The 23158-nt window shown below is 46.4% G+C and overlaps 1 protein-coding gene across 2 annotated transcripts in view; it reads left to right on the top strand.

The window, feature by feature from the left end:
* The window catches only part of TTC12 (tetratricopeptide repeat domain 12), a 114531-nt gene that overhangs the window by 82277 nt on the left and 9096 nt on the right, over positions 1-23158 (top strand). For both annotated transcript variants that reach the window (XM_072155862.1, XM_072155861.1), the window contains exon 20: positions 21518-21617. In XM_072155862.1, coding sequence (XP_072011963.1) covers positions 21518-21617 — 100 coding nt within the window. The remainder of the gene's footprint in view (positions 1-21517; positions 21618-23158) is intronic.

The following is a 23158-nucleotide window of genomic DNA, read 5'->3' as shown; positions in this document are numbered from 1 at the left end:
TTGGAAATTCTGAGAAATCCAGCCTTTATTCATTTTAATAAGCGTCAGCCTGTCAGCGCTGTCAGTCGACAGGCGTGTACGCTTATCGGTGATGATGCCACCAGCTGCACTGAAAACCCGCTCGGACAAGACGCTAGCGGCAGGGCAGGCAAGAACCTCCAAGGCGTACAGCGCCAGTTCGTGCCACATGTCCAGCTTTGAAACCCAGTAGTTGTAGGGAGCTGTGTGATCATTTAGGACGATGGTATGGTCAGCTACGTACTCCCTCACCATCTTTCTGTAAAGATCAGCCCTACTCTGCCGAGACTGGGGACAGGTGACAGTGTCTTGCTGGGGTGACATAAAGCTGGCAAAAGCCTTGTAAAGCGTACCCTTGCCAGTGCTGGACAAGCTGCCTGCTCGCCTACTCTCCCTCGCTACTTGTCCCGCAGAACTACGCACTCTGCCGCTAGCGCTGTCAGAAGGGAAATACTGTTTCAGCTTGTGCACCAGGGCCTGCTGGTATTCATGCATTCTCACACTCCTTTCCTCTGCAGGGATGAGAGTGGAAAGATTTTGCTTGTACCGTGGGTCCAGGAGAGTGAACACCCAGTAATCGGTGCTGGAATAAATTCTTTGAACGCGAGGGTCACGGGATAGGCAGCCTAGCATGAAATCTGCCATATGCGCCAGAGTACCAACGCGTAAGAATTCACTCCCCTCACTGGCCTGACTGTCCATTTCCTCCTCCTCCAACTCCTCCAACTCCTCTTCTTCTGCCCATACACGCTGAACAGTAAAGGACTCAACAATGGTCCCCTCTTGTGTCTCACCAACATTCTCCTCCTCTTCCTCCTCATCCTCCTCCACCTCCACCTCCTCCGATATGCGCTGAGAAACAGACCTGAGGGTGCTTTGGCTATCAACAAGGGAATATTCTTCCCCTGTCTCTTGTGACGAGCGCAAAGCTTCCGACTTCATGCTGACCAGAGAGTTTTTCAACAGGCCAAGCAGCGGGATGGTGAGGCTGATGATGGCGGCATCGCCACTGACCATCTGTGTTGACTCCTCAAAGTTACTCAGCACCTGACAGATATCAGACATCCACGTCCACTCCTCATTGTAGACTTGAGGAAGCTGACTGACCTGACTACCAGTTCTGGTGGAAGTTGACATCTGGCAGTCTACAATCGCTCTGCGCTGCTGGTAAACTCTGGATAACATGGTCAGTGTTGAATTCCACCTCGTGGGCACGTCGCACAACAGTCGGTGAGCGGGCAGTTGGAGGCGGCGCTGCGCTGCCCTGAGAGTGGCAGCATCTGGGCTGGACTTCCTGAAATGCGCACAGATGCGGCGCACCTTCGTGAGCAAATCAGACAGATTGGGGTATGTCTTGAGGAAACGCTGAACTATCAGATTTAACACATGGGCCAGGCATGGCACATGTGTCAGTCTGCCGAGTTGCAGAGCCGCCACCAGGTTACGGCCGTTGTCACACACAACCATTCCCGGCTTGAGGTTCAGCGGTGCCAGCCACAGATCAGTCTGCGCCGTGATGCCCTGTAATAGCTCTTGGGCGGTGTGCCTTTTGTCGCCTAGGCTCAGCAGTTTGAGCACCGCCTGCTGTCGCTTAGCGACGGCACTGCTGCTGTGCCTAGAGCTACCGACTGATGGCGCCGTGCCCACGGATGGTAGTTCGGAGGAGGAGGTGGAGGAGGGGTGGGAGGAGGAGGAGGCATAGTAGGCCTGAAACACCTGGACCGAGGTAGGCCCCGCAATCCTCGGCGTCGGCAGTATATGAGCAGCCCCAGTGTCAGACTCGGTCCCAGCCTCCACCAAGTTAACCCAATGTGCCGTCAGCGATATATAGTGGCCCTGCCCGGCAGCACTCGTCCACGTGTCCGTGGTCAGGTGGACCTTGTCAGAAACGGCGTTGGTCAGGGCACGGATGATGTTGTCTGACACGTGCTGGTGCAGGGCTGGGACGGCACATCGGGAAAAGTAGTGGCGGCTGGGGACCGAATACCGAGGGGCGGCCGCCGCCATGAGGTTGCGAAAGGCCTCGGTCTCTACTAGCCTATAGGGCAGCATCTCCAGGCTAAGCAATCTGGAGATGTGCACATTAAGGGCTTGGGCGTGCGGGTGGGTTGCACTATATTTGCGTTTCCGCTCCAGCGTCTGGGGTATGGAGAGCTGAACGCTGGTGGATGCTGTGGAGGATCGTGGAGGCGACGATGGGGTTTTTGTGGCAGGGTCCTGGGCAGGGGGCTGACTAGCAGCTGACACAGGGGAAGGAGCAGTGGTGTGCACGGCCGGAGGTGAACGGGCTTGTTGCCACTGAGTGGGGTGTTTAGCATTCATATGCCTGCGCATACTGGTGGTAGTTAAGCTAGTAGTGGTGGAACCCCTGCTGAGCCTGGTTTGGCAAATGTTGCACACCACAGTCCGTCGGTCATCCGGTGTTTCCTTAAAGAACCTCCAGACTTCTGAAGATCTAGCCCTCGCCGCAGGAGCCCTCGCCACGGGAGCTTCACTAGTTGACACATTTGGCGCTGATGCACCAGCTCTGGCCCTGCCTCTCCGTCTGGCCCCACCACTGCCTCTTCCAACCTGTTCTGGTCGAGGACTCTCCTCCGTCTCAGAAGCACTGTGTTCACCCGGCCTCTCAACCCAGCTTGGGTCTGTCACCTCATCATCCTCCGATCCCTCAGTCTGCTCCCCCCTCGGACTTCCTGCCCTGACAACAACTTCCCCACTGTCTGACAACCGTGTCTCCTCATCGTCGGACACCTCTTTACACACTTCCACTACGTCAAGAAGGTCATCATCACCCACAGACTGTGACTGTTGGAAAACCTGGGCATCGGAAAATTGCTCAGCAGCAACCGGACAAGTGGTTTGTGACTGTGGGAAGGGTCCAGAAAACAGTTCCTCAGAGTATGCCGGTTCAAATGCCAAATTTTCCTGGGAGGGGGCAGACTGGGGGGGAGGAGGCTGAGGTGCAGGAACTGGAGGAGTGGCGATTTCGGTGACATGGGTGGACTGCGTGGAAGACTGACTGGTGGTGGACAAATTGCTCGAAGCATTGTCAGCAATCCACGACATCACCTGTTCGCACTGTTCTGGCCTCAACAGTGCTCTACCACGAGTCCCAGTAACTTCAGACATGAACCTAGGGAGTGTAGCTCTGCGGCGTTCCCCTGCTCCCTCATCAGCAGGTGGTGTCTCACCCCGCCCAGGACCACGGCCTCTGACCCCTGCAGTAGTTGGACGCCCACGTCCCCGCCCTCGTCCTCTACCCCTAGCCCTCGGGTTAAACATTTTTAAAATGAGAGTTATAACTTTATTTTTTTTTTTACTTTTTTTTTTTTTTTTTTGTGTTTTTTTTTTTTTTTTGTGTTTTTTGTTTTTTTTTGAGTTTTTAAAACCAAACAATGCTATCCTATTGCTATGGCTATTTTCTAGCCAAGTATCAAAGCACACTACTATGCCAGATGAGATGACACTGAGTTAGTGCCTAATTGAAATCCAACCCCTACTAAATTTTCCCACTTCGGTCTTTGCTATGGATATGTGCGTCACTAAGCGCAGAACACAGCGGTCGCAAGTCTCACTACAAATTGCTCAGAATTGGCTAGTACATGCACTGCAGAAAGTACAGCCACCAGCAGATCAACCAGAAATCAAATATATAGAACGCTACTGTATGCGTAAGTAAGCTCTTTGTATTCTCCTATGGCTATTTTCTAGCCAAGTATCAAAGCACACTACTATGCCAGATGAGATGACACTGAGTTAGTGCCTAATTGAAATCCAACCCCTACTAAATTTTCCCACTTCGGTCTTTGCTATGGATATGTGCGTCACTAAGCGCAGAACACAGCGGTCGCAAGTCTCACTACAAATTGCTCAGAATTGGCTAGTACATGCACTGCAGAAAGTACAGCCACCAGCAGATCAACCAGAAATCAAATATATAGAACGCTACTGTATGCGTAAGTAAGCTCTTTGTATTCTCCTATGGCTATTTTCTAGCCAAGTATCAAAGCACACTACTATGCCAGATGAGATGACACTGAGTTAGTGCCTAATTGAAATCCAACCCCTACTAAATTTTCCCACTTCGGTCTTTGCTATGGATATGTGCGTCACTAAGCGCAGAACACAGCGGTCGCAAGTCTCACTACAAATTGCTCAGAATTGGCTAGTACATGCACTGCAGAAAGTACAGCCACCAGCAGATCAACCAGAAATCAAATATATAGAACGCTACTGTATGCGTAAGTAAGCTCTTTGTATTCTCCTATGGCTATTTTCTAGCCAAGTATCAAAGCACACTACTATGCCAGATGAGATGACACTGAGTTAGTGCCTAATTGAAATCCAACCCCTACTAAATTTTCCCACTTCGGTCTTTGCTATGGATATGTGCGTCACTAAGCGCAGAACACAGCGGTCGCAAGTCTCACTACAAATTGCTCAGAATTGGCTAGTACATGCACTGCAGAAAGTACAGCCACCAGCAGATCAACCAGAAATCAAATATATAGAACGCTACTGTATGCGTAAGTAAGCTCTTTGTATTCTCCTATGGCTATTTTCTAGCCAAGTATCAAAGCACACTACTATGCCAGATGAGATGACACTGAGTTAGTGCCTAATTGAAATCCAACCCCTACTAAATTTTCCCACTTCGGTCTTTGCTATGGATATGTGCGTCACTAAGCGCAGAACACAGCGGTCGCAAGTCTCACTACAAATTGCTCAGAATTGGCTAGTACATGCACTGCAGAAAGTACAGCCACCAGCAGATCAACCAGAAATCAAATATATAGAACGCTACTGTATGCGTAAGTAAGCTCTTTGTATTCTCCTATGGCTATTTTCTAGCCAAGTATCAAAGCACACTACTATGCCAGATGAGATGACACTGAGTTAGTGCCTAATTGAAATCCAACCCCTACTAAATTTTCCCACTTCGGTCTTTGCTATGGATATGTGCGTCACTAAGCGCAGAACACAGCGGTCGCAAGTCTCACTACAAATTGCTCAGAATTGGCTAGTACATGCACTGCAGAAAGTACAGCCACCAGCAGATCAACCAGAAATCAAATATATAGAACGCTACTGTATGCGTAAGTAAGCTCTTTGTATTCTCCTATGGCTATTTTCTAGCCAAGTATCAAAGCACACTACTATGCCAGATGAGATGACACTGAGTTAGTGCCTAATTGAAATCCAACCCCTACTAAATTTTCCCACTTCGGTCTTTGCTATGGATATGTGCGTCACTAAGCGCAGAACACAGCGGTCGCAAGTCTCACTACAAATTGCTCAGAATTGGCTAGTACATGCACTGCAGAAAGTACAGCCACCAGCAGATCAACCAGAAATCAAATATATAGAACGCTACTGTATGCGTAAGTAAGCTCTTTGTATTCTCCTATGGCTATTTTCTAGCCAAGTATCAAAGCACACTACTATGCCAGATGAGATGACACTGAGTTAGTGCCTAATTGAAATCCAACCCCTACTAAATTTTCCCACTTCGGTCTTTGCTATGGATATGTGCGTCACTAAGCGCAGAACACAGCGGTCGCAAGTCTCACTACAAATTGCTCAGAATTGGCTAGTACATGCACTGCAGAAAGTACAGCCACCAGCAGATCAACCAGAAATCAAATATATAGAACGCTACTGTATGCGTAAGTAAGCTCTTTGTATTCTCCTATGGCTATTTTCTAGCCAAGTATCAAAGCACACTACTATGCCAGATGAGATGACACTGAGTTAGTGCCTAATTGAAATCCAACCCCTACTAAATTTTCCCACTTCGGTCTTTGCTATGGATATGTGCGTCACTAAGCGCAGAACACAGCGGTCGCAAGTCTCACTACAAATTGCTCAGAATTGGCTAGTACATGCACTGCAGAAAGTACAGCCACCAGCAGATCAACCAGAAATCAAATATATAGAACGCTACTGTATGCGTAAGTAAGCTCTTTGTATTCTCCTATGGCTATTTTCTAGCCAAGTATCAAAGCACACTACTATGCCAGATGAGATGACACTGAGTTAGTGCCTAATTGAAATCCAACCCCTACTAAATTTTCCCACTTCGGTCTTTGCTATGGATATGTGTGCCACTAAGAGCTAAACACAACGGTAGCAAGTCCCCCTGCTAATTCCTCACAAAATGGTACTAGATGCAAATTAAAATAAAAAAAGTAGAATGTTATTGTAGCCCTAAGAAGGGCTGTTGGGTTCTTTGAGAATCACTCCTGCCTAACAGTAAGCTAATAGAACACCCTAACGCTTTCCCTGACCAGCAGCAGCTCTCTCCCTAGCGGCATCCAGACACAGAATGATCCGAGCAGCGCGGGCAGCGGCTAGTCTATCCCAGGGTCACCTGATCTGGCCAGCCAACCACTGCTATCGACGTGTAAGGGTACCACGTCATGCTGGGTGGAGTGCAGAGTCTCCTGGCTTGTGATTGGCTCTGTTTCTGGCCGCCAAAAAGCAAAACGGCGGGAGCTGCCATTTTCTCGAGCGGGCGAAGTATTCGTCCGAGCAACGAGCAGTTTCGAGTACCCTAATGCTCGACCGAGCATCAAGCTCGGACGAGCATGTTCGCTCATCTCTAGTTACAATGTGTCTCCTATATTGTTATAAGCAGATCAATCTAAGAAATTATGTTTTTTCCTACAAAAATAAATTAAAGGTGAAGTCTGGCTCATTCACAAATATTAATACTCATGCCAGTACTGGAGAAGGACTTTTTTCTAGGAGAATTACCATATTTTACTTTAATCAGGCTGTGATTTCCTCAGAACCACCTTCTAGTTGTAAACTAAATGGTTAACCCTCTACAGAGCTTTCTTATGACAGATCTATGGACTTAAATAGGACATATAGGGGCAGATTTACTTACCCGGTCCATTCGCGATCAAACAGCTCGTTCTCTGCGGTGGATTCGAGTCTTCTGGTGATTCACCAAGGCAGTTCCTCCGACGTCCACCAGGTGACGCTGCTGCGCTGAAGTCCGCCGAGGTCTGCCAGAGGTCACGATCCGTTGCCGGGTGAAGGTATGCATGTGTCCAGCGACACTTTTTTTTTTTTTAAATGCGGCGGTTTCTCCGAATTCGTCGGGTTTTCGTTCGGCCACGCCCCCGATTTCCGTCGCATGCACGTCCGCGCCTATGCGCCACAATCCGATAGCGTGCGCCAAAAACCCGTGGCGATTCAGGGAAAATCAGCGCAAATCGGAAATATTCGGGTAACCCGCCGTTTCGGGCCCTTAGTAAATGACCCCCATAGGATTGAGAAGATGAAACATCACACAAAGGTGTGCTAAAGCTTTGAGCTACAATCTCACAGCCCTAAAGCCATCTACTGGGCATGTTCACAATGTAAAGAGACATGGCACAGTGATCATGCCGCCCGCCCGCACCACAAAAGATGGGCAGTTCCTATACTGGACCATCTTTGAGGCACTGACAGTCACTTCCCATGGAGTGCTGCTTACCTCGTTGCTGTCAGATGAGCCACCAGTAACAGGCGTTAGGCCATACACTGACCTACTTTAGCTTTAGGTGACTACTATTCCCTTCTGTTTGCTAAAACATGCTGAAGGAACCGACTGGAGGTCAAAAGGAGTAAAAAGCAGGATCTTTCGAACTGTACTTTACCAAAGGTCTGCAAAAGCTCATATAAAATTCATTGTCACTGCTCCGACAGAGTGCACCCACTTTTTTTTTTGGTGCGCCTTTAACATAGAGCATGCAACACAATTCTATAGGACACTGCATGATAAATGTGGTGTATGGTCCGACTGTGCACCGGAGCAGACCTTTACGTGCAGAATTTTGTTTTGCCTCGGGTTTAGTGCAGCCACATTTGTAAATACATGTGAAAGCAGTTTGCACTGAAAAGAACGTGCAAAGTCAGACAGAAAACTGGTGCAGGGACTATAATAAATTCGGGCCAAGGTGTTTTTTCAAAAACTTGTCCTACCACTTTCAACATATGTCTTCTACTGTAAATTAGGAAATGTATTGACATTGCTTGTGGACTGACTTTCTCCCAATGATCCGCTATTGGCCCAGTCCTTTACACATTTGAGGTTTTGTCTTATGTCTAGAATTATTATAAAAGTTCACTTTGCTTATCAGTCTGGTGATACTTTACTCATGATGATTACGCCAGCATGGACAAAAACTACCTGGCCTACCTGGTAGGAAACACAAGAACAGAAATAGATCCAGCTATGGCTTGTCCCACAGTCTCCAATGACCCCACAGCAGACACATACCTCTGCATGCTTCAGTTAAACTGGTAAAGAATGATAGGGAGCCTCTAAAATGGCAGCATTGGGAAAACATAAGGGTTAATAGTTTTCATGGATAAACATTTTTGGCGGAGTGTTCCTGGATGTTATAATATTTCCAAAAAGCTGGATGTATACATGATGTTTTTTTTCAAAATTCCAAGATCATTGCCAAAAATACACAAAAAAATTGACAAACACTACAAGTTGTGAGTACATGAAAGGTCTTCCCTAGAGATGAGCAAATCTATTTGTTGATTAGTAGATTTGGTAGGTATATGGGGATTTTCAGGCAGCTAATGGAATCCAAATATTTTTTGATTTGCTTCAGACATTTATATATACAGGCGGTCCCCTACTTAAGAACACCTGACTTACAGACGACCTCTAGTTACAAACGAACCTCTGGATGTTGGTAATTTACTGTACTTTAGCCCTAGGCTACAATAATCAGCTGTAACAGCTATCACATGTGTCTGTAATGAAGATTTATTGTTAATCCAGGTTCTTATGACAACCCAACATTTTTAAAATCCAATTATCACAGTGACCAAAAAATTCTGGCTGGGGTTAGAATGATAAAATATACAGTTCCGACTTGCATACAAATTCAACTTAAGAACAAACCTACAGACCCTATCTTGTACATAACCCGGGGACAGCCTGTATAATAATAACAAAAGTCTAACGAATGTGTTAAATTATTCATTGATTTAAGTGGACCTTTAATTGTTTCCATTATTAACCGTTTGCACCACATCAGTTTGGCTTCTGTTAACTTTTTATTAAAAAAAAAACATTTTTGAGGATTAGAGGGGGTCCTTAGAGGGGGTTATAGACCAATTTCCAGGTCAATTAATGCCAGATCAGTTTAGATCAGAATAGAATCTTTGAAAAATTTGGCAAAGTTTCAGCAAAGTTAAACTTGCATCTCGAATCTATTATTCTCTTACCTTGAATACATAGAATACCTGTAGATGCTGTAAAGAGCAAAATATAGATATAAAATGTATTCCATTAGAGGAACATAACAAGACTCTCTGTAGGAGGGAATTGGCTTCTCCGGATTAAGTCTTCCTGATACTTTTATCTCATTATAATAACTATATAGCAGAATGTCATTCCTGGAGAGGACCAGGGACCTTTTACATCAGAGTAATTACTGATACCATACACTGCAGATCTAAGCATTAGGGAGGAAGCTGTAACGCTGTGGCGCAGTAGGTACAGTAATAGGGAAGGAAGAACAATGTATGAGCCCACAGCTAAATCGCAGCGCAGAAATGTGCATGACAAGCAGCATTAATGTTTTCCACAGAAACACAGCAAAAATTTGTAAAATTATTGCAGATTTTCTCTTTTTTTTAATGAATGTTTAATAAATGTCTGGACATTAAAAATTCATGATTTTTATAATTTTTTTTGCTAGAAAAGGGAAAACTCATGATCTCGTGTTACAGCAATGACTTAATTATTCATATGGACTGTATTAGTACAAATTTTTGATTATTTGCATAAATTTACTAATATGCAGAGCTCGTATTCATGGCTGCAAAGACAAATGCCTAAGTTGATAGTGTACTGCTGCATAGACTCTTCTGAGAACCAAATGTATATTCTTACTTCTGGGGACAATACCTCAATATGCATATCGAGCCAGATTTATCAAAAGTCGCACAGTTTGCCTTCCTAGTGTACAGGGTGCCCCAGATTATTGAATGCATGGTCTACAATGTTCTGGAGCCACCTGCACTGCTCGGGAATTGTGGACCATCTTTTTTAATGTTCATCTTTAACATAGATTGTGCGACACAATTCTGTAAAGTTGCTGTAATAAATTAAGTGCACGGTCTGAATTGGCAGCAGAGCGCCCCTTTAGGTAAAGGATTTTGTGGGGCGGCGGACGTAGTGCAGGCATTCCACAAAACTGACGCAGATACTTCATAAATAGAGATGAGCGAACATGCTCGTCCGAGCTTGATGCTCGGTCGAGCATTAGGGTACTCGAAACTGCTCGTTGCTCGGACGAATACTTTGCCCGCTCGAGAAAATGGCAGCTCCCGCCGTTTTGCTTTTTGGCGGCCAGAAACAGAGCCAATCACAAGCCAGGAGACTCTGCACTCCACCCAGCATGACGTGGTACCCTTACACGTCGATAGCAGTGGTTGGCTGGCCAGATCAGGTGACCCTGGGATAGACTAGCCGCTGGCCGCGCTGCTCGGATCATTCTGTCTCTGGATGCCGCTAGGGAGAGAGCTGCTGCTGGTCAGGGAAAGCGTTAGGGTGTTCTATTAGCTTACTGTTAGGCAGGAGTGATTCTCAAAGAACCCAACAGCCCTTCTTAGGGCTACAATAACGTTCTACTTTTTTTATTTTAATTTGCATCTTTTACCATTTTGTGAGGAATTAGCAGGGGGACTTGCTACCGTTGTGTTTAGCTCTTAGTGGCACACATATCCATAGCAAAGACCGAAGTGGGAAAATTCAGTAGGGGTTGGATTTCTATTAGGCAATAACTCAGTGTCATCTCATCTGGCATAGTAGTGTGCTTCCTTTGATACTTGGCTAGAAAATAGCCATAGGAGAATACAAATAGCTTCTTGAAGCCTACAGTAGCGTTCTATATATTTGATTTCTGGTTGATCTGCTGGTGGCTGTAGTTTCTGCAGTGCATGTACTTGCCAATTCTGAGCAATTTGTAGTGAGACTTGCGACCGCTGTGTTCTGCGCTTAGTGGCGCACATATCCATAGCAAAGGCTGAAGTGGGAAAATTCAGTAGGGGTTGGATTTCTATTAGGCAATAACTCAGTGTCATCTCATCTGGCATAGTAGTGTGCTTCCTTTGATACTTGGCTAGAAAATAGCCATAGGAGAATACAAATAGCTTCTTGAAGCCTACAGTAGCGTTCTATATATTTGATTTCTGGTTGATCTGCTGGTGGCTGTAGTTTCTGCAGTGCATGTACTTGCCAATTCTGAGCAATTTGTAGTGAGACTTGCGACCGCTGTGTTCTGCGCTTAGTGGCGCACATATCCATAGCAAAGGCTGAAGTGGGAAAATTCAGTAGGGGTTGGATTTCTATTAGGCAATAACTCAGTGTCATCTCATCTGGCATAGTAGTGTGCTTCCTTTGATACTTGGCTAGAAAATAGCCATAGGAGAATACAAATAGCTTCTTGAAGCCTACAGTAGCGTTCTATATATTTGATTTCTGGTTGATCTGCTGGTGGCTGTAGTTTCTGCAGTGCATGTACTTGCCAATTCTGAGCAATTTGTAGTGAGACTTGCGACCGCTGTGTTCTGCGCTTAGTGGCGCACATATCCATAGCAAAGGCTGAAGTGGCAAAATTCAGTAGGGGTTGGATTTCTATTAGGCAATAACTCAGTGTCATCTCATCTGGCATAGTAGTGTGCTTCCTTTGATACTTGGCTAGAAAATAGCCATAGGAGAATACAAATAGCTTCTTGAAGCCTACAGTAGCATTCTATATATTTGATTTCTGGTTGATCTGCTGGTGGCTGTAGTTTCTGCAGTGCATGTACTTGCCAATTCTGAGCAATTTGTAGTGAGACTTGCGACCGCTGTGTTCTGCGCTTAGTGGCGCACATATCCATAGCAAAGGCTGAAGTGGGAAAATTCAGTAGGGGTTGGATTTCTATTAGGCAATAACTCAGTGTCATCTCATCTGGCATAGTAGTGTGCTTCCTTTGATACTTGGCTAGAAAATAGCCATAGGAGAATACAAATAGCTTCTTGAAGCCTACAGTAGCGTTCTATATATTTGATTTCTGGTTGATCTGCTGGTGGCTGTAGTTTCTGCAGTGCATGTACTTGCCAATTCTGAGCAATTTGTAGTGAGACTTGCGACCGCTGTGTTCTGCGCTTAGTGGCGCACATATCCATAGCAAAGGCTGAAGTGGGAAAATTCAGTAGGGGTTGGATTTCTATTAGGCAATAACTCAGTGTCATCTCATCTGGCATAGTAGTGTGCTTCCTTTGATACTTGGCTAGAAAATAGCCATAGGAGAATACAAATAGCTTCTTGAAGCCTACAGTAGCGTTCTATATATTTGATTTCTGGTTGATCTGCTGGTGGCTGTAGTTTCTGCAGTGCATGTACTTGCCAATTCTGAGCAATTTGTAGTGAGACTTGCGACCACTGTGTTCTGCGCTTAGTGGCGCACATATCCATAGCAAAGGCTGAAGTGGGAAAATTCAGTAGGGGTTGGATTTCTATTAGGCAATAACTCAGTGTCATCTCATCTGGCATAGTAGTGTGCTTCCTTTGATACTTGGCTAGAAAATAGCCATAGGAGAATACAAATAGCTTCTTGAAGCCTACAGTAGCGTTCTATATATTTGATTTCTGGTTGATCTGCTGGTGGCTGTAGTTTCTGCAGTGCATGTACTTGCCAATTCTGAGCAATTTGTAGTGAGACTTGCGACCGCTGTGTTCTGCGCTTAGTGGCGCACATATCCATAGCAAAGGCTGAAGTGGGAAAATTCAGTAGGGGTTGGATTTCTATTAGGCAATAACTCAGTGTCATCTCATCTGGCATAGTAGTGTGCTTCCTTTGATACTTGGCTAGAAAATAGCCATAGGAGAATACAAATAGCTTCTTGAAGCCTACAGTAGCGTTCTATATATTTGATTTCTGGTTGATCTGCTGGTGGCTGTAGTTTCTGCAGTGCATGTACTTGCCAATTCTGAGCAATTTGTAGTGAGACTTGCGACCGCTGTGTTCTGCGCTTAGTGGCGCACATATCCATAGCAAAGGCTGAAGTGGGAAAATTCAGTAGGGGTTGGATTTCTATTAGGCAATAACTCAGTGTCATCTCATCTGGCATAGTAGTGTGCTTCCTTTGATACTTGGCTAGAAAATAGCCATAGGAGAATACAAATAGCTTCTTGAAGCCTACAGTAGCATTCTATATATTTGATTTCTGGTTGATCTGCTGGTGGCTGTAGTTTCTGCAGTGCATGTACTTGCCAATTCTGAGCAATTTGTAGTGAGACTTGCGACCGCTGTGTTCTGCGCTTAGTGGCGCACATATCCATAGCAAAGGCTGAAGTGGCAAAATTCAGTAGGGGTTGGATTTCTATTAGGCAATAACTCAGTGTCATCTCATCTGGCATAGTAGTGTGCTTCCTTTGATACTTGGCTAGAAAATAGCCATAGCAATAGGATAGGATTGTTTGGTTCTAAAAACTCAAAAAAAAACAAAAAACACAAAAAAAAACAAAAAACACAAAAAAAACACACAAAAAAAAAAAAAAAAAGTAAAAAAAAAAAAAAAGTTATAACTCTCATTTTAAAAATGTTTAACCCCAGGGCTAGGGGTAGAGGACGAGGGCGGGGACGTGGGCGTCCAACTACTGCAGGGGTCAGAGGCCGTGGTCCTGGCGGGGTGAGACACCACCTGCTGATGAGGGAGCAGGGGAACGCCGCAGAGCTACACTCCCTAGGTTCATGTCTGAAGTTACTGGGACTCGTGGTAGAGCACTGTTGAGGCCAGAACAGTGCGAACAGGTGATGTCGTGGATTGCTGACAATGCTTCGAGCAATTTGTCCACCACCAGTCAGTCTTCCACGCAGTCCACCTATGTCACCGAAATCCCCACTCCTCCAGCTCCTGCACCTCAGCCTCCTCCCCCCCAGTCTGCCCCCTCCCAGGAAAATTTGCCATTTGAACCGGCATACTCTGAGGAACTGTTTTCTGGACCCTTCCCACAGTCACAAACCACTTGTCCGGTTGCTGCTGAGCAATTTTCCGATGCCCAGGTTTTCCACCAGTCACAGTCTGTGGGTGATGATGACCTTCTTGACGTAGTGGAAGTGTGTAAAGAGGTGTCCGACGATGAGGAGACACGGTTGTCAGACAGTGGGGAAGTTGTTGTCAGGGCAGGAAGTCCGAGGGGGGAGCAGACTGAGGGATCGGAGGATGATGAGGTGACAGACCCAAGCTGGGTTGAGAGGCCGGGTGAACACAGTGCTTCTGAGACGGAGGAGAGTCCTCGACCTGAACAGGTTGGAAGAGGCAGTGGTGGGGCCAGACGGAGAGGCAGGGCCAGAGCTGGTGCATCAGCGCCACTGTCAACTAGTGAAGCTCCCGTGGTGAGGGCTCTTGCGGCGAGGGCTAGATCTTCAGAAGTGTGGAGGTTCTTTAAGGAAACACCGGATGACCGACGGACTGTGGTGTGCAACATTTGCCAAACCAGGCTCAGCAGGGGTTCCACCACTACTAGCTTAACTACCACCAGTATGCGCAGGCATATGAATGCTAAGCACCCCACTCAGTGGCAACAAGCCCGTTCACCTCCGGCCGTGCACACCACTGCTCCTTCCCCTGTGTCAGCTGCTAGTCAGCCCCCTGCCCAGGACCCTGGCACAAAAACCCCATCGTCGCCTCCACGATCCTCCACAGCATCCACCAGCGTTCAGCTCTCCATACCCCAGACGCTGGAGCGGAAACGCAAATATAGTGCAACCCACCCGCACGCCCAAGCCCTTAATGTGCACATCTCCAGATTGCTTAGCCTGGAGATGCTGCCCTATAGGCTAGTAGAGACCGAGGCCTTTCGCAACCTCATGGCGGCGGCCGCCCCTCGGTATTCGGTCCCCAGCCGCCACTACTTTTCCCGATGTGCCGTCCCAGCCCTGCACCAGCACGTGTCAGACAACATCATCCGTGCCCTGACCAACGCCGTTTCTGACAAGGTCCACCTGACCACGGACACGTGGACGAGTGCTGCCGGGCAGGGCCACTATATATCGCTGACGGCACATTGGGTTAACTTGGTGGAGGCTGGGACCGAGACTGACCCTGGGGCTGCTCATATACTGCCGACGCCGAGGATTGCGGGGCCTACCTCGGTCCAGGTGTTTCAGGCCTACTATGCCTCCTCCTCCTCCCACCCCTCCTCCACCTCCTCCTCCGAACTACCATCCGTGGGCACGGCGCCATCAGTCGGTAGCTCTAGGCACAGCAGCAGTGCCGTCGCTAAGCGACAGCAGGCGGTGCTCAAACTGCTGAGCCTAGGCGACAAAAGGCACACCGCCCAAGAGCTATTACAGGGCATCACGGCGCAGACTGATCTGTGGCTGGCACCGCTGAACCTCAAGCCGGGAATGGTTGTGTGTGACAACGGCCGTAACCTGGTGGCGGCTCTGCAACTCGGCAGACTGACACATGTGCCATGCCTGGCCCATGTGTTAAATCTGATAGTGCAGCGTTTCCTCAAGACATACCCCAATCTGTCTGATTTGCTCACGAAGGTGCGCCGCATCTGTGCGCATTTCAGGAAGTCCAGCCCAGATGCTGCCACTCTCAGGGCAGCGCAGCGCCGCCTCCAACTGCCCGCTCACCGACTGTTGTGCGACGTGCCCACGAGGTGGAATTCAACACTGACCATGTTATCCAGAGTTTACCAGCAGCGCAGAGCGATTGTAGACTGCCAGATGTCAACTTCCACCAGAACTGGTAGTCAGGTCAGTCAGCTTCCTCAAGTCTACAATGAGGAGTGGACGTGGATGTCTGATATCTGTCAGGTGCTGAGTAACTTTGAGGAGTCAACACAGATGGTCAGTGGCGATGCCGCCATCATCAGCCTCACCATCCCGCTGCTTGGCCTGTTGAAAAACTCTCTGGTCAGCATGAAGTCGGAAGCTTTGCGCTCGTCACAAGAGACGGGGGAAGAATATTCCCTTGTTGATAGCCAAAGCACCCTGAGGTCTGTTTCTCAGCGCATATCGGAGGAGGTGGAGGTGGAGGAGGATGAGGAGGAAGAGGAGGAGAATGTTGGCGAGACACAAGAGGGGACCATTGTTGAGTCCTTCACTGTTCAGCGTGTATGGGCAGAAGAAGAGGAGTTGGAGGAGTTGGAGGAGGAGGAAATGGACAGTCAGGCCAGTGAGGGGAGTGAATTCTTACGCGTTGGTACTCTGGCGCATATGGCAGATTTCATGCTAGGCTGCCTATCCCGTGACCCTCGCGTTCAAAGAATTTATTCCAGCACCGATTACTGGGTGTTCACTCTCCTGGACCCACGGTACAAGCAAAATCTTGCCACTCTCATCCCTGCAGAGGAAAGGAGTGTGAGAATGCATGAATACCAGCAGGCCCTGGTGCACAAGCTGAAACAGTATTTCCCTTCTGACAGCGCTAGCGGCAGAGTGCGTAGTTCTGCGGGACAAGTAGCGAGGGAGAGTAGGCGAGCAGGCAGCTTGTCCAGCACTGGCAAGGGTACGCTTTACAAGGCTTTTGCCAGCTTTATGTCACCCCAGCAAGACACTGTCACCTGTCCCCAGTCTCGGCAGAGTAGGGCTGATCTTTACAGAAAGATGGTGAGGGAGTACGTAGCTGACCATACCATCGTCCTAAATGATCACACAGCTCCCTACAACTACTGGGTTTCAAAGCTGGACATGTGGCACGAACTGGCGCTGTACGCCTTGGAGGTTCTTGCCTGCCCTGCCGCTAGCGTCTTGTCCGAGCGGGTTTTCAGTGCAGCTGGTGGCATCATCACCGATAAGCGTACACGCCTGTCGACTGACAGCGCTGACAGGCTGACGCTTATTAAAATGAATAAAGGCTGGATTTCTCAGAATTTCCAATCTCCACCAGGTGAAGGAAGCTCAACCTGAATAATTGATCCACTCCTCCTCCTCCTCCTCATTTTCCTCCTTCTCCTCCTCTTTGTACAGTAAAGCAGAGGAAAATGGCTATTTTTTGACAGGGCCCACTGGCTCTTGCTATACTTCATGCATTTAATTTTTCTGGAGGGCCACCTACCCGGTCCTCTGTTTGAAACAATTTTTGTGAGTGCCACATACAGGCACTCAATCTATTCCATTTTTCTGGAGGGCCACCTACCCGGTCCTCTGGTTTGAACAATTTTTGGGACTGCCACATACAGGCACTCAATCTATTCCATTTTACTGGAGGGCCACCTACCTGCTCCTCTGGTTTGAAGAATTTTTGGGACTGCCACATACAGGCACTCAATCTATTCCATTTTACTGGAGGGCCACCTACCTGCTCCTCTGGTTTGAAACATTTTTGGGACTGCCACATACAGGCACTCAATCTATCCCATTTTACTGGAGGGCCACCTACCTGCTCCTCTGGTTTGAACAATTTTTGGGACTGCCACATACAGGCACTCAATCTATTCCATTTTACTGGAGGGCCACCTACCTGCTCCTCTGGTTTGAAACATTTTTGGGACTGCCACATACAGGCACTCAATCTATCCCATTTTACTGGAGGGCCACCTACCTGCTCCTCTGGTTTGAAACATTTTTGGGACTGCCACATACAGGCACTCAATCTATCCCATTTTACTGGAGGGCCACCTACCTGCTCCTCTGGTTTGAAACATTTTTGGGACTGCCACATACAGGCACTCAATCTATTCCATTTTACTGCAGGGCCACCTACCTGCTCCTCTGGTTTGAACAATTTTTGGGACTGCCACATACAGGCACTCAATCTATTCCATTTTACTGGAGGGCCACCTACCTGCTCCTCTGGTTTGAACAATTTTTGGGACTGCCACATACAGGCACTCAATCTATCCCATTTTACTGGAGGGCCACCTACCTGCTCCTCTGGTTTGAAAAATGTTTGGGACTGCCACATACAGGCACTATCCAAATTAAATTGTCTCCATAGCAGCCTCCACACGTTGTCTCCATTCCTACCTCCAAAAGTCGTCCATATAGCTGCCTCCATACATCGTCCCTTTATCAAACGAGGTGTGTCAGGCAGAAATTTGGGTTGTTTTCATGGATTCCACATCAAAGTTGTTAACTTTGTCGCCACCCTGCTGTGTAATCCACAAAATATACTTGCAAACTTTTACCATTTAGGGATATTATTTCAGCGCTTCTTGCGCATCTGTTTACATTCCCCTCACCCGCCATATCCTAAACTTATAAGAACGCTACTACACTTGATCTTATACAAAAGTGCTGTTTGGGGAGTAGCCTAGAGACAGGGGCTTGGATTTGCGAAAGCTCGCCTGGCAGCGGAGCGCCAGCTCCATGCGCATCATGCGCTTCTTGCGCATCTGTTTACATTCCCCTCACCCGGCATATCCTAAACTTATAAGAACGCTACTACACTTGATCTTATACAAAAGGTTCTTAGAAGTGCTGTTTGGGGAGTAGCCTAGAGACAGGGGCTTGGATTGGCGAAAGCTCGCCTGGCAGCGGAGCGCCAGCTCCATGCCAAGATCCAACTAACATAGTTTTAACTGCAGCACCTTTAATCTACTACTAGTTCACTGCCTCCATACATGGTCCCCTTATCAAACGAGCTGTGTCAGGCAGAATTTTGGGTTGTTTTCATGGCTTCCATGTTAACTTTGTCGCCACCCTGCTGTGTAATCCACAAAATATACTGGCAAACTTTTATCATGTACCGATATTATTTGAGCACTTCTTGCTCACCTCCTTTGGTTCCTCTCTGCCACCCATTGGTTTGAAGCCTGAGTCCATTTAGGGTATGTCGCCATGACACTCTCTAGCCTGCTGCCGCTGCCTCTGCATGCCGTCCCCTATAGTGTCAGGGTCAATTATTGCATGTTTTAGATGCTATCTAGCTTCATTCTGTCACTCTGTCATGGCCATGCTGTTGCCCATAATTTTGGCATAATGGTGCGTTTAAGCAGCCTCAGAGGCATCCATGCATGCTGCCCCTGCTGTTTCCTGTCCATTTCCGTGGTGTTTCCATCCTTTTCTGAGGTTCCCAGGTGTTTGGCCAAGCTTCCCTGTGCAGAGCCTTGGTCCCCTTGAAAAATGCTCGAGTCTCCCATTGACTTCAATGGGGTTCGTTATTCGAGACGAGCACTCGAGCATCGGGAAAAGTTCGTCTCGAATAACGAGTACCCGAGCATTTTAGTGTTCGCTCATCTCTATTCATAAATATATGAGCAAGCACTTAGCACCCTATGACCCCCATTGTGTTTCACTCTGACATTACTGATGCGGACACTGGTTTATGCCTACTGGCTACCTTGATTTTGCACCACACCCGTCCATCTCCTGCAGCTATGCACTGGTTCTTCAGTATTTGACACTATTACTCTACTCTCACCTTCCAGACTGTTAACATTATTATATTAAAAGCTCTTCCTAGGTAGTATTCTGTGCCTGCTACAGATCTAGTTTGTAATAAGCTCCAGATATCCGTTTTTTTTTTCTGTGCTCTGTATTCCGATCTTTTGTCTTTATTCAGACTATCCTCCTGCCTTGCAGTTTTGTACTATGTTTGCCTCTTTGTTGTGACCTAGCTCTGGAGACTATTCTATATTTATATTGTCTTGTCTTTTATTCTGTGTTTTGCAATTTGGTGCTGGAAGAGAACGACAACTAGTTGTCTTTTACCTCCTAGGGTAGGCCAGGGCAGCTGGGAAGGGGGTTTAGTCTTGGAGCCCATCATCTATGTCTCTGTTATTAGACTGTTACCAGAGCCTGCATTATAGTTATCTTTGAAATTGAAGTCACAAAGAAACTTTAACCTCTATCAAACCCCATAATGGCTTCAGTATAAAAGGAAAGAAAATGTCATATAGAAAACCATAAAAAGGACATAGAGGGTCATTTACTAAGGGCCCAAATCGCATTTTTATGGCAGATTGGCCGAAAATGACCGTTTTGCACCGAATTGCCCCAGGTTTTTGGCGCACGCAATTGGATTGTCGTGCATCGGTGCTTGCATGCATGTGACGGAAATTGGGGGGGGTGGCCATCGGAAAACCCGTCATATTCGTAAAAACCGGCATATTTTTTTTTTTAAAAAGTGTCGCTTGACACGCACTTACCTGCACCCAGCCTAGCTTAATGAACTCCGGTGGACCTCGGCGGACTTTAGCGCAACAGCGACACCTGGTGGACATCGGGCACACTACCTTAGTGAATCGCCGGAAAACACGTATCATTGCCGGAGAACCCGCCGCTGGATCGCGAATGGACCGGGTAGTATCTGCCCCATAATATTTAAATGGACATATCCAGGAGGAGCTTTAAGAATCCCCAAATGCTTAGTTAAATAATAGTAATAGTGGTCAACCAGGATGTGGCTCACATCATGATACAGATCTCAGGATCACAAAAAATATCACCCAAAATCCTCACACATGGTACAGGGATCCTTGATGCACGTATGGTCTCGTAAATGAATCAAGGCTGGTACAACTTGCGAGTCTCCAACCCTAATTAATGAAAAAATGTAATTCCAAAATACTCACAAGAGCTAAAAAATGCACATATTATAAAACCTATAAAATCAGGCATCAAAACTGTATAGCCCGACGTACAGTTTTGCCAATGTACAGTGTGAGCGCAGAAATTTACTGATTGACGACTTCTCTTGCAATTGGCGGAAGAATATCCCTTGTGTGAAACAACTTGGTCAACATTACATCTTGATGGAAACTGTGGGGGTCATTTACCAAGGGCCCAAATCGCGTTTTTACGGCGGGTTACCCGAATTTTTCAGTTTTGCGCCGATTTTCCCTGAATTGCCCTGGGTTTTTGGCGCACACGATCGGATTGTGGCGCATTGGCACCAGCATGCACGCGCTGGAAATCGCGGTGCGTGGTCGAACAAAAACCCGACGGATTCAGAGAAACTGCAGCATTTAAAAAAAAGAGTGTCGCTTGACACGCACTTACCTGCACCCAGCCCGGCTTGGTGAAGTTCAGTGCATTCCGATGGACTTCAGCGCAGCAGCGACACCTGGTGGACGTCGGAGGAACTGTCTTAGTGAATCGCCAAAAGACCCGAATCCTCCGCACAGAACACGCCGCTGGATCGCGAATGGACCGGGTAAGTAAATCTGCCCCTATGAGTAATCTCAAAGCAATAGATAAGTAATTGCTGTATGTACAACATCACATGTAACCACTGTACATCATTGTAGGGCTCCAAAATACAAAGATGTCCTTCACTTTAGACATTCCTGTCCTATGCCTCAATTATACAGTATAGCGCAGCATTGAGCACCGTTTTAATGGGAGACGAGGAACCTATTCTTGTGACTATTGAGAGTCGCCAGTCCTATGGATAAAGTGATATTGTATGTACTAATTGTAAAACCTTGCTTGATGCTTTTGCATTGACCTTCTGCCTATGGGTATTATGTGAGAGAATTGTATAATAATTCCATGTGCTTTCTGTTTTTTTAAATTTTCATCCAAATAGGCCGGTGGAAAGAAGACTTCACTGTATGCGGTAAAAGTCCTTGCTGTGTGTACCAAAGAGCAGACTCAAGCGAGGAAAGACATTTTCAAGTATGATAAAAGTAAGTGGAACTTGAGTAATAGGAAACTAAACTGTGCTCCCTGCTTCTTCCGTGTGGGGTAATCTACAGTTACACAACAAAAAAACATTGTACAGTTTACAACTTTTGCAACTTTTCATGTCAAATACAATTAATAATATTATTATTATTATTAATATCATTATTATTCATAGCAGCATTAATCTCACAATGATATAAATTTAGGGGTTCACATACATTACATAAATTCAAGGAGAAATATTTACAAAAGACAAAAGTAGAAGAAGGATCCTACTCAAGAGCAGTAGTGGATTTTTATATAGGCCATTTGGGCAGTAGCCTGGGGCCCAACCCTTCTACGGGTCAAGCCTTCCACCTGTCAAATTTGATACAGAGAAGGGCCATCAACCATGAAATCTCCTACATCTTTTCCTGCTCTTAATACAATGTACACAAGAGCCATTTCAGGACCTTTGAAGGTCCCCCAAAGGTCTAGAAACCGCAGATTAATAGCAGCAGAAGGACACATCCTCCGTTCACCAAGAATCTGATTGTAGTACCACATGTAGGAAGTGATTCCAGACTTGTAGGGGCAATAATATTCATACAGCCCAGGGCATATGCTAGTCCTAATCCGCCCCTGCTCGCGAGGGCCCACAATCTGTATAGTATCGATGTCTGCTGATGGATCCTCTTTACCTCAGCCCTTTATAGCCCTATAGAGACTACCTGTCCTATAAAAAGTTATAAATCTGTGAGATCTGATGCTGATGCAGACAGTATCTCTCATCCGTCTTCACCGCACATAATTTACTATCTATTCCGTCCAAGCAATTGTACAAAACGAAGTCGTGGCTTATTTCCTAATTAGTTATTGAACATGAGGGAGTTTAATCAGCTCTTCATTTATTTATCATTAGATTAGAAACTGCACATTTAACCAATTCCTAGTGGAATGGTTTGTTTTTGATAGAATTTTAGAAACGTATCCCCTTATATGACAATAATACCACTTTCCAGCAGGTGTGGGGTTGAAAATCACCTGGAATGTAACGGGAGACATATATAATGTATGTGATAATGCTTCCTGTCATGGTTGTATGGGAACCTGTGACCCCCCAGCTGTTTGGAATTATATTTCCCAGCATGCTCTGTCATGTGACACTACTGCTATGTTAGTGTTATTATTATTGGCAGTATGTTCTGCATGTCTGGATTGTATAGCAACAGGAAACATATTGTCTGACTGCCCAAGCATTATGGGAAGATTTATCATGACTTGTGAAGTTGGTCTAAATATAAATATGTGAAGTGAACCATGTTTGCACTTTTACTGTCCGTAAGCAGAAGAGAAAGAGAGAATATATATAATCCTTTCATTTATATTTCTACCAATATAGTTGAAATGAGCCTTGAGAATGTTCATATGTTAAGTGAACAATTGAAGATGTAAAAGGAGGACTATATTTGATGAACTTAAGAGAGTTGGCCATGAAACCTCCACATGGGGCTATTCCTGGAAAACCACTGTAAGGTGGTGGTACACTTTGGTAATTTACCAA

This window comes from Engystomops pustulosus, chromosome 6 (assembly GCF_040894005.1).
Source record: "Engystomops pustulosus chromosome 6, aEngPut4.maternal, whole genome shotgun sequence".
Taxonomy (NCBI): Eukaryota; Metazoa; Chordata; class Amphibia; order Anura; family Leptodactylidae; genus Engystomops; species Engystomops pustulosus.
Note: the sequence above shows the minus strand (reverse complement) of the source record. Positions and strands in the feature narration are given on the sequence as shown.